Here is a 13,915-nt window from a genome sequence, read left to right on the forward strand (position 1 = left end):
GTATAATTTCCGGTGAAGAGAGTTCGGATGAACTCTTTTCGCCACCCTAGCTTTGCCCATGCCTGTGCTTTTAATCTCACGTGAGTTCTATTTTTACCGATCCCATGCAATATGAGTTTTTCCGTAAAAAAAAGAATAGAAAAGAAAAAAGAGAAAAAGTTCTAAGCTTATTAGTCAATACTCAATAGTATACAAACAATACAAGGTGTGTGTTCGATCTTATTGTCTTTTTACTCCTTTGAAGGAAGCCTACCCACCCCTGCAACAAACTCCTGTCTTGTGTGAGGGAATGAGTTGACTTTTCAGTCCACATCTTGCTCAATTGACTTTTCTTGTATGCGCCTCTAACATCACTAGAAATTGGCTTTTGAAAAATCTAGATCAAATGACCAACTATTTTGTGACTTTTCTTTACGGGTACTAGTTCTACAATATTGAATTATTTTTCTGTTTTCCGTTTTTTCACAACTCTAAATTTTTATATTTATTAAAATTAATTAACCATGTATTACTTTCTGGGAAAATATATGCATTAAGAGTCAATACTCTTACACTCACTACAAAATTTATATCAAAAGTTAAATATCCATAATGAGCTCGACAGGCATTATTGTTTTTGGACACCCATCATTTTTTATTTGTAAAGCTTTGGAAGACGGAAACCTTTTGTTAGAAGAGTGGCACCATCAACTCTTCCACCCTCCAACTCTTCCTCCCCAAGATATGGATTGGGAACCACTAGCACTAGTTTTTCTCCTCTTGTCACGACCCAACACGAGGTCGCCACCCTAGGACTATAATTCCACCTTAATCCCTATAATATAAGTAGTCTTTTTACACCAAAAGAAGAAGAAATTGAAATCCCAACAAAAATACTAAATTCTTCCCATGTATTCAAGTTATTACCCTTTGCACGTGGCTGGATATATGGTGAAATTAGTCGGTTGCACATAAACTAGCCCGGATAAAACTTTTTTAGATGGAATCATAATCCTAGTGCACGATTCTTTTTTGTATTGGGAAAGTATTTGTTGCCACTAAAAAAAGAAAAAAAGAAAATTTAAAGTAAATGGCGACGAGGAGCAACTTCTACAAGAATCCTTCCTATGCTTACAACAAAGACTTCAATCTCAATTCTGCTCTTCAAAATCTTCAAGGTTTCATTTCTTATTTAATTTCTAGGGTTTTGTATTTTCTTCAGTTTAATTCGTTTTTTCCTCCCTCTTTTCCAGCTTATAATGTTGTTACCGGTAACATTCCTCCTCCGGTCGAGTCGAATTCCGTTGAGGAGAAAACCGTCCACCGGAAACTTCGCCGGGAACGGAAATCTAAGGTGCACCAGCACAAGGAAGTGGAAGATAATGACGTCCCTCTGTCTCACCTGGATTATATTAAAAAAAGGAGGTGACTTTATTTTAATTAATCTTAAAATTACTTGATACTTCCTCCATTTCAATTTATGTGTCGTAGTTTAAGGGAAAAAATGACTTCTGTGCTAAAAGCTTCGTGGGGTATAATATATTTGTTTAACTATAAAAACTTCTCGTAAAATAGGTAAAGTAGAAAGTTTAAAGTTAAATTGTTGCCGAATATAGAAATATATCATCATTTTGGAGTGGACTAATAAGTAAAGTGTGTCACATAAACTGTAACAATGAGAGTAATTTATAAACCTTTCCCGGTCTTTTGGCTAGTATATGTTCTTATCAGTTTAATACTCCATTTGTCCAATTTTATGTGATGCAGTTTGACTAGTCATGGAGTTTAGTGTTCCCTCCGTCCCTTCATAATTTATGTAGTTTAACAAGCCATAGAAATTTGTGGGAACTTTTAAAGTTAAATTGTTTCTAAATATAGAAAGGTTTTGGGACAGACCAAAAAAGAAAGAGTATTACATAAATTCGGACAGAAGGAGTATATCAATCCTCAAAAAGGCACATTAACATAGCTAGCTACTGGGACCTTGGTACATTGCCTTGGCGTTACGCTACAACCTAGTTCTGGCACACCCCATCTCATTGAAGTGAAAAGAAGAAGAAGGTATTTGATAATTTTAGTGCAATTTGGAGTGGTGAGTTGCTATTTTGTTTTTGAAACGCAGGAAGGAGGCTAGTTCAAGTCAGCCTTATCAAGAATTGACTGCAGAAGTGTTGGTAGTGGGATATTCATTTTACTGTATTTTGCACTTATGCTTAGTATCACGTCAGTTGTGATTTAGTGATTGTTTGGGTTCTAATGCTGTTCCAGGAACCTTCACATTCAGCATTGCATTTGGTGGAGTATGAGAGTAAGCTTCATTTGGCTTTTGGCTTTTTGGTTAATTCTCAATGACTTGAAAATGGTTTGAGTGTAGTTTGGTATGCAATTGATTAGCAGTCATGTGTTCATTTGGAACTCAAATCTCGACCGAAAAGGCAGGATGCTTGTTTTGAGAGTTCCATATTTTTGAGTGTTTCCATCGTCTGTGTCATAAGGAATCATTGCTATTTGGAAAAGAGTAGTTTGATTTTCAAAAGGATTTTTTATCTTTTGCATTTTTGATTACTGATGCTATGAGCAAGGACTAGTATACTGGATACTTTGGTGTCTAATTATTTACATATGCCTGCTAAACTGGACCTCCTTCATTTGTCACTGCAATTCCCTCGTTCAGTCCTTTCATTATAGTGTGCTACCATGCAGCAAAATGTCAACCATCCCCCCCCCCCAACTCCTTTTATATATGTTTATGAGCTCTACAACATTAATCATGTACTTGTCAAAACAAGAAAATACGTATCATGTTAGACTTTTTTAATCTTTTAACTTCCCATTTTCTCCTTTATCCTTTTTGCTTTTAATGATTTAGGACCAAGAAGTTTTTCTGCCAAGACTGATCTCATGACAAAATATTCATGAACTTTCAGGTGATGCAAGCTCTTCTTCAGAATGTGAAAAGGGGCACAATCCTTCTTCCAACACTGACATTTTAGCGGTTACGGGTTAGCAGAAGCGGAATTTCATTTAATCTAATTTATGTAACTAGATATGCTTTCTAGTTACTTATCCCTTTAAGTGGTTATTTATACGAGTTATAGTTACTTATCACTGAATAATTAAAGTTCTTACAGGTTGTCAAAGTTGTTTATGATATTATTGTTCATAGAAGTTTGACAAAGATCTTCTGATGTCTTAAAGTGGAAATTGTCTTGTAATCGGAATGGAGAAATGTGTATCTAGTCTTTCTTTCATTTCTTTTCCAAATCCATAATATTATTGGACAACAATAGAACCTTGCATCATAACACTTGTCCCTGGCTCTAGGTACCTCTACCTTGAAATTGTGGGATTCTGCTTCATTTAAAGTGATATGAAAATCTAACCTAGTATTCTTTCTCTAAGAAAGATCATTAACCTTTTTTATAAGGTAAATTTAACCTAGTATTATAATCCGTACCGGATAGAAATCCCTTGATAGATGGTCAATAAGTTTTATCTTCGCTAATCTGAAATTTGCGAACAGTTTTTTATTGTGGTTTTCAAGAGCTTGTCATTCATTCTCTCTTTCATGATTTTCTCCATTCTTCTTTTTAGGTAGTGGAACTGGAAATGAAACAGATAGAGTTAAAACTTGCAGCGAGCAGCGATTTCCTCTTCCAGGAGAACCTTCTTGTGTGGTATGTGGGAAGTATGGGGAGTATATATGTGATGAGGTAAGTTATTGGATCGATGAATCTAGTTCTCTTTTTGTTTTTCTGCTCCTGTCTTAATGAACCCCATATCTTTATTTACTTTGCGTGCAGACTGATGAGGACATATGCAGTATGGATTGCAAAATTGAGCACCTGCAAAATCTTAAACTCCAGCAGGTGTTTTCCACTTTCATCCTGTTTTGCATATGTAGTCTAGCATGGATGCATGTGAAAAGATTTCATGATTTAACTATTGCTTTTCAAAATTGGGACCTTTTGTTAATGATGAAGAAATTAATGATGAAAACATATGAGCTAGCAATTGTCAAAAGGAAAACAAGAGCTGATTTTTCTGTGATAAATTCCCTTGCTAGACACATATTTTTATGTTTTCATAGATTTGTTGTTTCATTTTAGTTAGATAGAGAATATTGGTGTAATACTACATATCTAAGATAAGGAGCTCCTGACAAGAAGAAAGCAAAAGGCGTGGGAGTTCGGCCCGTTAGCTCTCATGTGGATAGTTTGGGGGAGAGAAATAGGAGAGCTTTTGAGGGGATTGAGTCTTTTTTTTCACATCTTAAGAATAGTCTTTTATCTTTGATCGCTTTTTGGTGCACTCATATAGCCCCACTTGTATAGAAGATTGGGCGTCTTTTGTAGAGAATCATGTTTTGATGTAAATTCTCTACTTTTTGGTATACTTCTGGTACACGGGAGTTTTTTTCTCCCTTTTGACTAATACAATTTACCTTGTCAAAAAAAGGAGCTCCTGACTGCAATCATTAATAAGATTAGCATAATGTATGCTATTATTTTATAACTTGGTGATTACCTCCTTAGCATCGAGATTAACTTCCGGGGGGATCAAGCCATAGCTTTGTGCTAGGAGTAGGCGTTGTAGTAAAGCATGCAGCTCAGCCTGGACACTAAGCTGAACATACAGTCTTATATTTGTATAGAATGTCTGGCTTATGTCTTGGAAGGGTGGATTATGGAATCTGGTAAGGATAAACTAGCAAAGGGACGAACTATGTAATCAGGAAAAATACATGTCACTAGGATCTTGTTGCCATCTCCAAAAATCATCAGATAAGAATTCAATATAAGGGTCCGATATGTTGAACATTGGAGCTTCCAACTAAACTGGAGTTGTAATGTCTGTCACGAATCAAGATATGTAGTAAGCACCCAATGTGTAAATCATTTGAACAGTAGTCTTACCAAAAAAAAAAAGCATTTGAGCAATATGTACTTTTATGCATGTAAGAGATACCTGCTTCTTCAACTCCATATGTTTCTCTGATGATGTCTTTAGGGGCCCTTGAGTAGCCAAGTCCAAGCTGCGTCTTTTTCTGGACAAAAGTGCAAACTGGAAGTTCCTGAATCTGGAGGTGACACCTGGGATTATGACCGTCATCGGTGGTCCATGAAGAGATCTGCTTTTTGTACTTATGAGTGGTATGCTTGTTGACATTCATTTTGAATACGAGTAATCTCTCAATATTAGGTCTTGCAGTACCAAAGACTTTATCTGTTAATACGTTGATAATCCTTCTCTGAGATCAAGCTCCACTTAGATTTACATTATGACATAATGTGCTGCATGTAGCAACCACCTTTATGGTAAAAAATTAAATGTGCCCTTATATTGTGTTCCTGATTGCTATGAGAGGGTATTTTTTCTAAGTATAATTTCACTGGTGTAGTTGGAAATGTCAGAGGCCAGGTCATCTTCCTGAAGATTGTTTGGTCACAGCATCAAAAAATCAACGCCTTTCCTTTGGTCAAGCTGGTGAATCCAGTGATCAGGTATTACTTCCGTTCTTAAGATTTCAGAAAACAAGCCAGTAGCAAGTAGTAGTCATATATTTGTTATGCTAATCTTAATAATGCCTGACACAGGTGGAAGTGGCTCAAAGTAAATCCATTATACCCAAAGAGCTTCTGCCACTGTATAAAAGGTTCCTTTGTTCCTTTCTAGTTTTGATTTTAAATTGTACTCTGATTTGTTTTTTCTGAGAAAGAAAAAAAATTAATTGTACTTTTGTATATACTATATTTGTGCAAATTTCAGAAGCCTCCGCCCTCCACCACAGAAGGAAGGAGGAAGCAGAGAGAATATTGACCATGTGTGCTTGTGCTTTATGAATGTTGACCATGTATGCTTGTGCTTTATATGTTTGGTGTGTCTTCATTTTCACTTTGTGTGTGAATGATGAGTATTCTCTGCTCACTATTATTAAGAAATTGGACCTTGGGTTAATTCAACCTCAAAAGCTAGCTCATGAGGTGAGGATTGCCTAAAACCGTATAAGGAGACAGTAGCTCATTCACTCAACTAATGTGGGACTATTAACAACTATGGTTTAACATAATCAGCATAATTGACTACCCTATGTTGGATTAATCCCCATCCATCTTTTGAAATTGTTTGTTATCCTACATGATCTTTGAGTCATCGATGACAATGATGAAAAAAATGTAATATAAACTTTAAAGTGTTGTCATGCTTTGGTATTATATTCACCACGAATCAAATTAAATATACATAATTCAATGAATTAACGTCTGTTCAATTTTATTTTATTTTATTTTTGGAAAAAAATACCTTCCTGATCCTCAACTAAATAATAGGCATTCAATCTATGTTCCAACTACTCTATATTTCCATTTCAACACATGAAGAGTGATACGTGAAAGCACAGATAATAAGGTATTCACTTTCTTGGTTTTAAAGATGTAATCATTTTTTTTTCAATTTGGAAATTTGTATTTCGAAGGAATGAGAATACATATAAAAAAATAAATAAACATTTAGATGGAATGTTTGCCTAATGCTTTTAGAAGGTGTGTTGCCAGGCTCTTTTCTGTCTGGCATCCTGCTAAACCTTCCAGTAGATGCTTTTGTTGAATTTAATACTTGCCTCTATTGGTTCAGATTTCTGTCATCTTTCCATGGAAAGGATGATCAACATTTAAACTAAGTAGTTTACTTCTGATGACAAAGATTAATCGATAGCTGCATGGTAGTGGTAATACTTGCTAAAGCTGAAGTCTTTGTTCCCTCTTGACATGTGAAAGCTAAAATCAACTAGATAAACCAAGTTAACAAGTTAAACAGTCATACATTTGCATTTAGGATTAGATTCAGGTCCATCACTGAAATTGGTTTTCGGTCTCTTTTAATCTGCAGGTGCCAGCAAATTGGAAAAAGCGCATTGGACGCTAACTGTAATACCTGCCGCAGGTCAACTACTTTAGCCATGTGTCTTGATTGTAGTAATACCTTTTGTGACAGGTAATTTAGCGGCCTTTGACGAGATCTCAGCTTTATGTATTATAATATTTCTTGATGAATGAGTATGTGTCACCTTCTTTTGACAGCATCAAATAGCTTTTTTCAGAAGGGAGTGATGACTTGTTAGGATGGCAAATAAGAAAAGTGTTAGAATAGCAAACTTTGGTGCCTTCTCCTAATATAGAAATTAGCTCTCCCCCTCATTCGGTGTGGCTCCTAAAGTAGGTCTATACATGTTGCTTGAGCCTTGATTGGAGGATCTGCTTTTATTGGGGGATAATAGGGGAGATCCCCTACTTCCATGGTTGAACATAACGAATAAAGATTTGCAAATATTCAAATAAGGAGCTGGGAAACTGAAGAGATACCTTTTTGAACATCACAGTTCTTGGCCTTCTGAACCAGTGGAGCTTATGATTTTTCATTTTGTAATGCAGAGGAATTGCTTAATCTTTATCTATGTTGATCTCAGTGCAGGTCACCTGAGAGAACATATCACTGGACATCCCTCTCACAGACAATATTACTCCTACAAGCTCAAGCGCTTGGTAAAAGCTTTACCTATCTTAGTTCCCATAAATTCAAGTTGTCGTAAGTTATCTGTTTCATATTGTACTTAAGGATGTGCAAAATGTGACCATTAAAGGACCGCGTAAGGCTTCTAATTTTCGTTATAGTACTATATTTTTGCAATTTAATAATTATTAAGACACAAATGTGCCAAAACATAATATCGGCATATTAAATAAATACAAGCTACATCTTGTTTATGCTTATTTTTGGAGCATCGATATGAGAAAAGTTTACTTAATTTGACATACCATTGGAGTCCAAAGTCATAAACGCTTGATAACTTCCCATGGAGTTCTATCGTCGCTAGTTATACATTCAGTTGACTTTAACTTCAGGATGGCAACCTGTATGCAATGCCAATATAAGCTAAGATTTAGTAGAGCTCCCTGTTTCATTGCGTGCCAGTGTTTTGAATCACTGCTTTTGATATTAACTCCTCCCAAGTGAGGTTTGCAAAGTATAGCCGGTCCCAAGCCCTAAAGGAGAGTTGCTATAGGTTGACAGCCAATGTTAAAGTAGTTTAGTCATGTGTGGGATCCAATTATACTAGCGTTAATACCCCATCCCATCAGAACTCCAAAGCTAAGCATTCCTGACGAGAGTAGAACTAGGATGGGTGATCCCCTATGAAGTCCTAGTGTTGCGTTCCTTGCCGACCTCAACTAGTTTGGTATTAAGGTATAGTTATTAATTGATACTGATTTTAATTTTATCACCATTTAGTTGTTCTTGATATTCTTATATACAGCTTGAGTTTATCATGTTTACCTGTATGTTCGGCATGCTTAATGACGCAGTTATTTAACATAGGTTAAATGCTGCAAATCTACGTGCAAAGTGAGAGACATCAAGGATCTTTTAGCTTGTCACTATTGTTTTGATAAGGCTTTCGACAAATTCTATGACATGTATTCTGCAACTTGGTATGTGGTGGTTTTACATCTAATGGTCCTGATAGGAAGTGATAATTGCTATTGGTGCCCCTCCCAGCAAAAACACCATCACAACAAAAACGACAATTTTTGCTCAACATAAAAATTATAAAGACAACTTATTCTAACGTCTTGATAAAATGATTGATCATCATAATGTGCTTTGATTCAAAAGGCATTCCATCATATAGCATGTTATGACTAAAATTCTCTTGAATCCAATTCCTAAGCTATCCACTTCTCTGAACTTGTTCAGGGCCTGGTATAAGCATTTTTTTAAGAAAGGTAACAGATTTTATGTATCATCAGCACAAAGGCTGTGCTGGAGCCATATTTACAATATCAAAATGCTAAAAAAGCATGTCCTTGTTCTTCTTACAAGGATTCTATGACATCCAACAGTGAATGTGAATCATTCAAGAATTCCTCTTTACACCAGAAATGAAACAAAAGAAGGCAATTCATCTTAATCTTCTGGATTGAGCTGCATTTGTCTTCAAAACATCTTGAATTTCTTTCCTGGTGTAAAGCATTTTATTCCTCGTAAATGACCAGTTAATTATTTTGCTATATTCAGGAAAGCAGCTGGACTTTCAATTATCTGCAATTCCATTTGCTGTGAGGATCACTTTGAATGGTAAGTGGATAACTTTAATAATTTCTGCATGTTTTGTACTACCACATCTCCATACTCAGACTACAAGAGCTACCTCCACAGGCACAGGATAAATTGCTTGAGTGCAGGTGTAGAAGACAGTGCCTACATTGTACAGAAACATCCTGCAAGTAAGAACTATGTATTGAGCAACTTCATCTTCTGAAAGAGTTGATGCGAGATGATGTTTCCTTTGCGGAGCAGTATGAGTTGGTGCTGAAGTTGCTAAGCCATTTTTCATCGTCGCAGTTTAATGTTTTCTGATACTTTTTGAGCTGCTGTCTGATAAACGAGTTAGCTCTCTGACAATACTAAATTCAGACGCAGAAGAGCATTCTGGCTAAGCAAAGCTGGAAAAAGAAGTTGCTATTATCAGTTGCAAGGCAACATTTCTGAAATTTTGTTGTGTGCTGAGGTGCCGGTGACCATTGTATACTCATGGAAATCTGAAGATGGGGGAGATAATTATGAGTTCCTTGAGTTGCCATCTCGTTCACTATAGAATTAATTTATATATAGAGACAACATAAAATGTTTTAATGCTGATAATGTATTTTAACCTTTTATGGTAGGTAAAATGTTTTATTTCTCAAATTGTTATCCTACGTTTTATAGATAGTTACAGTTAACTTTTAGGTGCATGAAAGTATAAAAAATTCTTTTACGCTCTAATTAAAAGTTAAAAACTCATTCACCATAAACTTTTTCCCACCGCACCGACTTTGACAAGTATCAGAGTTATGTAAGTACAATGGCTTATAAGGGTGTCAATGGTTATTTAAAAACCGACTAAATCGATCAAACTAAATCGTGCAGAATCGATTTTTAAGTTTATTTTAATAAAATCGTAGGCTTTATATAAATTTATAATCGTGCTGATAATTAGGAAAAAATATAGAACTGTGACGAATAAATTTATAATGTGAAAAATATATTTATATAGTAAGTTTAAAAATAATAAAACATTAAAAAATTTCTTCGGCTTTGGAATTATGAAACAGTTACAAGCCAACAAGTAATTAAACTCAAAATCCTAATTTCTAAACTTATTATGCTATTCCTATTGAGACAAAATTATTTCCAGCATATTCACCGGCAAGACACAAGGTATTGTAGCGATTATGAGTAGCAAACTACAATATATTGAATATATTTCCTTTCGTATGATTTAGATTTATCTTTTTGAATATTTAATCTTATATAGACTTTATTTTTGAACTCTGGCTTGGTTATTATCTTTCCATTCATGTGATTTATATTTTCTTTCTATTTGCTTAGTTTCTTTTACGCTGCAGTAGAATAGTTGATGGATCTATACTCTAACCATCTTTCATATTTTCTTAATTCATCATCATTTAAACTATAAAAATGTCCAGAGAGTTTTGTTAAGTCCTATAAAAGTATATATGTTATTGCATTATACTTCTACTAGTGAATTTTACATGACATTTAAAAAAATTACCGAAAATTAACTGAACCGTATAGATACCAAAGAGAAACCGACATGATTGGGACGGTTTCGAAAAGTCTAATTTTGGTTATTCATAATAGAATAATCGAAAAATTTGTATAGCACAAATTTTATAAAATAACCGATCGAACTGAACAATTTACACCCCTAATGGCTTAGACCTACGGTGTGTCCTAAGTCCTAATATGTTACAAAAATTTAACTAACGATTCAATCAAACAAATTAAACAAATTTATTAGTAATTCTTAAAATAATTTTTTTTACTACTATTAATAAGAGGGAGTAGAGGAGCTTCCGGTCAATGTGAATTGACCAAAAGACCATGGTACTTTCGTTTATTCCCTAAAATATCCTTTCATGTGAACATGCCTGCTTGTTTTTAGAGGGTTATTATTGTCTTTTCATCAGTCATTTCAGCCGCATTTTAGTAAATTCCATGCATAGCATTGACAGGTGTACTTTAAATATTGGAAAAGTGGGACCCATTAACACTTGTCTGCAAGGTATTCCTCTAAGATATGCATAGTATTTACGTGGGCTCCATTAACTTTCAGTGCCACAACCTTTGCGCATGCAATTCTCAACGTGGGACCATGCTTATACTTGTTCAAAATACAAGTACTTCAACTAATCTAACATTTTCATATTGATAACAGCTTTTATAGCAGATTTGATTAACAACTTTGCTTAATTGTAATTCTCACTTTAATTTTAACTACTATAAAAATATTATATTTAACAACTGACAAATTAAAGCATAGAAGTCTAAAACAAGTGAGACAAGTACCTGCAATTCGATTTCATATATTCAAAAGTAAGTATACTTGTACAACTCCGCTATCAAGCATGTTTCAATGACATATTAAGTTTCGTGATGACCGTAAAATTGAGATTAAATTTGTTGATCATACTTAAATTTTCTGTGTTTAAAACTCATTACATTCCCCCATTTCGCACCCAATCTCCATTTGCCTATTACCCAAATAGAACCAATAATTATTTGCCTAGCGCTTTAACAGTGCTACTATATGCTTTCTTTAATTAGGAAAAAATCAATTTCTTAATCAAGGTTCATTTATATTTCTAAAACTCAATATTTTATTTATTAGAAAATACAGTGAAATAGAATAGTAAGAGTCAAGAGCTCAATTTGGATTCAAGAAAGTTACCCGCTTATAATATCAGTAAAAAGCCCGTTAAATTAGAGAGAGAAAAATTGCATGTTCAATTAGAATATGATTGTAATATATCTGTTAAGAGTGTTGAATACCACCTAATTCCTATAACAAACGTAGTTCTTGAATATAAAACTAATTTTTTGTAAAACAAATAAATAAATAAAATATGAAGATAAATGTATATAACATTAAAAATACAATTGTTTACTTCTTTTGTTTTTAACTTTAGTAAATTTACGTTCTTAGCTTCTGATGTTGCTTCAATGGCGATTGAAAAGTCATACAGTGGTTCATGATTATATTTTAAGCATCATTAGATTAATGTAAAATTGATCAATGATGTATGACAAACTTCAGAATTTTGAGCAATAATAAGGCTTCTTTGTACTTCATTCCATTGTTTGGATATTTTTCAACAAAAAAAAAAAAAAAAAAAGAGTTTTTGGTTAACGGAGAAAAAAGAGCTTCTCGAAGACTATTTTGTAAACTTGTCAAAACAATATTCAAAACTTTAAAAAAAATTGGCAGTTTTATTTTATTGGAATATGTAATTCTTTAATTAAACCTATATTTTATTCCATATTTTGCATTGATATAAGCAAAAGAAGCTGAAAAAGAATATAACTCATGTAATCAAACGCTTAAATCTTGAAGACATTATTTTCCTTATTCATATTCAAATAGCTATAAACTTCTCTGCCGAGGAATAAGTGTTATTTCAGCTTAATTAATTTGGGAAAAAATAAATGTTCGCTTTTCGTTTGAAAAAGCAAGAATGAATTTTTTTAAATTTATTCTTAATCCAAAAAATTATCTACAAAATGCAAGCATATATAAAAAGTAATTTGAGAAGATATAACAGGAAATAAGTCGTTGTATAACTCTTACATTATTAATACTAAATGATTTTCTTAATGGGTGCGAACTCCTACATGACACTTATTTTAAATGATAGGTAGCGTTATCTAAAAACCTATGCACCACTATTTTAACTAACTTGATGTTACAAGTAAAAATCTTGACGTTATAAGAAAAAAATTATATTTTTAACAGGTATAAGCTAAACTGGACATTTATTCATGCTAATTAATGCAACACTATTGTGAAGCAAGCTCCATTCAATTCTAATTTTTCAGATAAGTTAGGCCTAGCAAAATTACGATTAACTGGTTCTTTGGACATGAACTCGAACACAAGTTCTATATATATATATATATATATATATAATGTTGTTGGGATAGAAAGGATCAAATTTGATGATCATAGTTAAATTTTTAGTGTTTAAGCCCGGGCACACCATCTCAAATCTCAAGTTACTACTATTAATAAGAGGGAATGAGATAGTTTCCGGTCAATGTGAATTGATATCAAAACCAATTCACTTCAGACCCTAAAAGGCACTTTTACTAAGGGGCAATTTTGTCATTTCATATGCACATGTGTCCTCTCATTTCCTAAAAGGCCACCGCCTGCTATGTTTGATTTCTATGACGTTTTTGGTGACTGTCTTTTTGTTTCTCTCTGTTTCCTTCTTCCGTTTTCTTAGTTTTCAGTTAACTGAAGCTTGGAGTTTCATGACTATGCTACAAACAGACTTTGACCTGAGTGATGCAAACAATCTCGAAATTCCAAAGTTCATCAATTTAAGTAAGTAAAACATCGTAATATTTATAATTCTCGCTAATCAGCTATGGAGTTACTTAAATTCTACATTGATCCAGATTTTGATAAATTCACTCTTCCCAACTTTCCAACTTAAAATTTATTCCATGCTCGAACTTCAAATTTGAACAATTTCACATTTAATAAGCATTCCTAAATATCTTATTTAATATTTTATTTATAATAATAGATTAATTATTTAATAATATTGTATTAGCTTCTCTATTTCAACATATTAATCAACTTCTGATGTATTGGAGAAGGGGGGAAAAGGCAATCTTTTGGTAAAGAAATGGGGTTGTGGGAGGAGAGAAAAGTATTAGGGGAAAGACATAACAATGAAAAGGGAAAAAACCTTGGAGTTTTATTTTAAAACTAAATGATATTGATATAGACATTAAGAAATTAAATCTTTTGAGATGGTTTAAGATAATGATGGTGGTGGATGGACGGAGTATCCTACATTCTTTG

General features: G+C 33.7%; 1 protein-coding gene across 14 annotated transcripts; it reads left to right on the forward strand.

Annotated features, from left to right (window-relative positions):
• Positions 1-597: 597 nt before the first annotated feature.
• On the forward strand, positions 598-9,726 carry LOC107802363 (uncharacterized). 14 transcript variants are annotated; one of them, XR_012705808.1, is made up of 16 exons: positions 669-1,157; positions 1,233-1,404; positions 2,102-2,156; positions 2,248-2,287; positions 2,907-2,981; positions 3,574-3,692; positions 3,783-3,848; positions 4,990-5,132; positions 5,381-5,483; positions 5,577-5,635; positions 5,749-5,833; positions 6,868-6,972; positions 7,445-7,520; positions 8,356-8,468; positions 9,055-9,114; positions 9,196-9,726. XR_012705808.1 is itself a non-coding variant. In XM_075245245.1 (15 exons), exons 1-15 carry the CDS (start codon positions 1,070-1,072, stop codon positions 9,296-9,298), a joined length of 1,374 nt encoding a protein of 457 aa, XP_075101346.1. In that variant the 5' UTR covers positions 598-1,069; the 3' UTR covers positions 9,299-9,726. The 14 variants fall into 14 exon arrangements, 6 of the variants coding, with proteins under 6 accessions (XP_075101346.1, XP_075101486.1, XP_075101412.1 ...); XR_012705814.1 differs by lacking the exon at positions 5,749-5,833 and having other exon boundaries at positions 598-1,157; positions 2,102-2,153; positions 7,059-7,520; XR_012705807.1 differs by lacking the exon at positions 5,749-5,833 and having other exon boundaries at positions 598-1,157; positions 2,102-2,153; positions 7,450-7,520.
• Positions 9,727-13,915: the final 4,189 nt, after the last annotated feature.

The sequence above is a fragment of the Nicotiana tabacum genome, chromosome 1, assembly GCF_000715075.1.
Source record: "Nicotiana tabacum cultivar K326 chromosome 1, ASM71507v2, whole genome shotgun sequence".
Lineage (NCBI taxonomy): Eukaryota > Viridiplantae > Streptophyta > Magnoliopsida > Solanales > Solanaceae > Nicotiana > Nicotiana tabacum.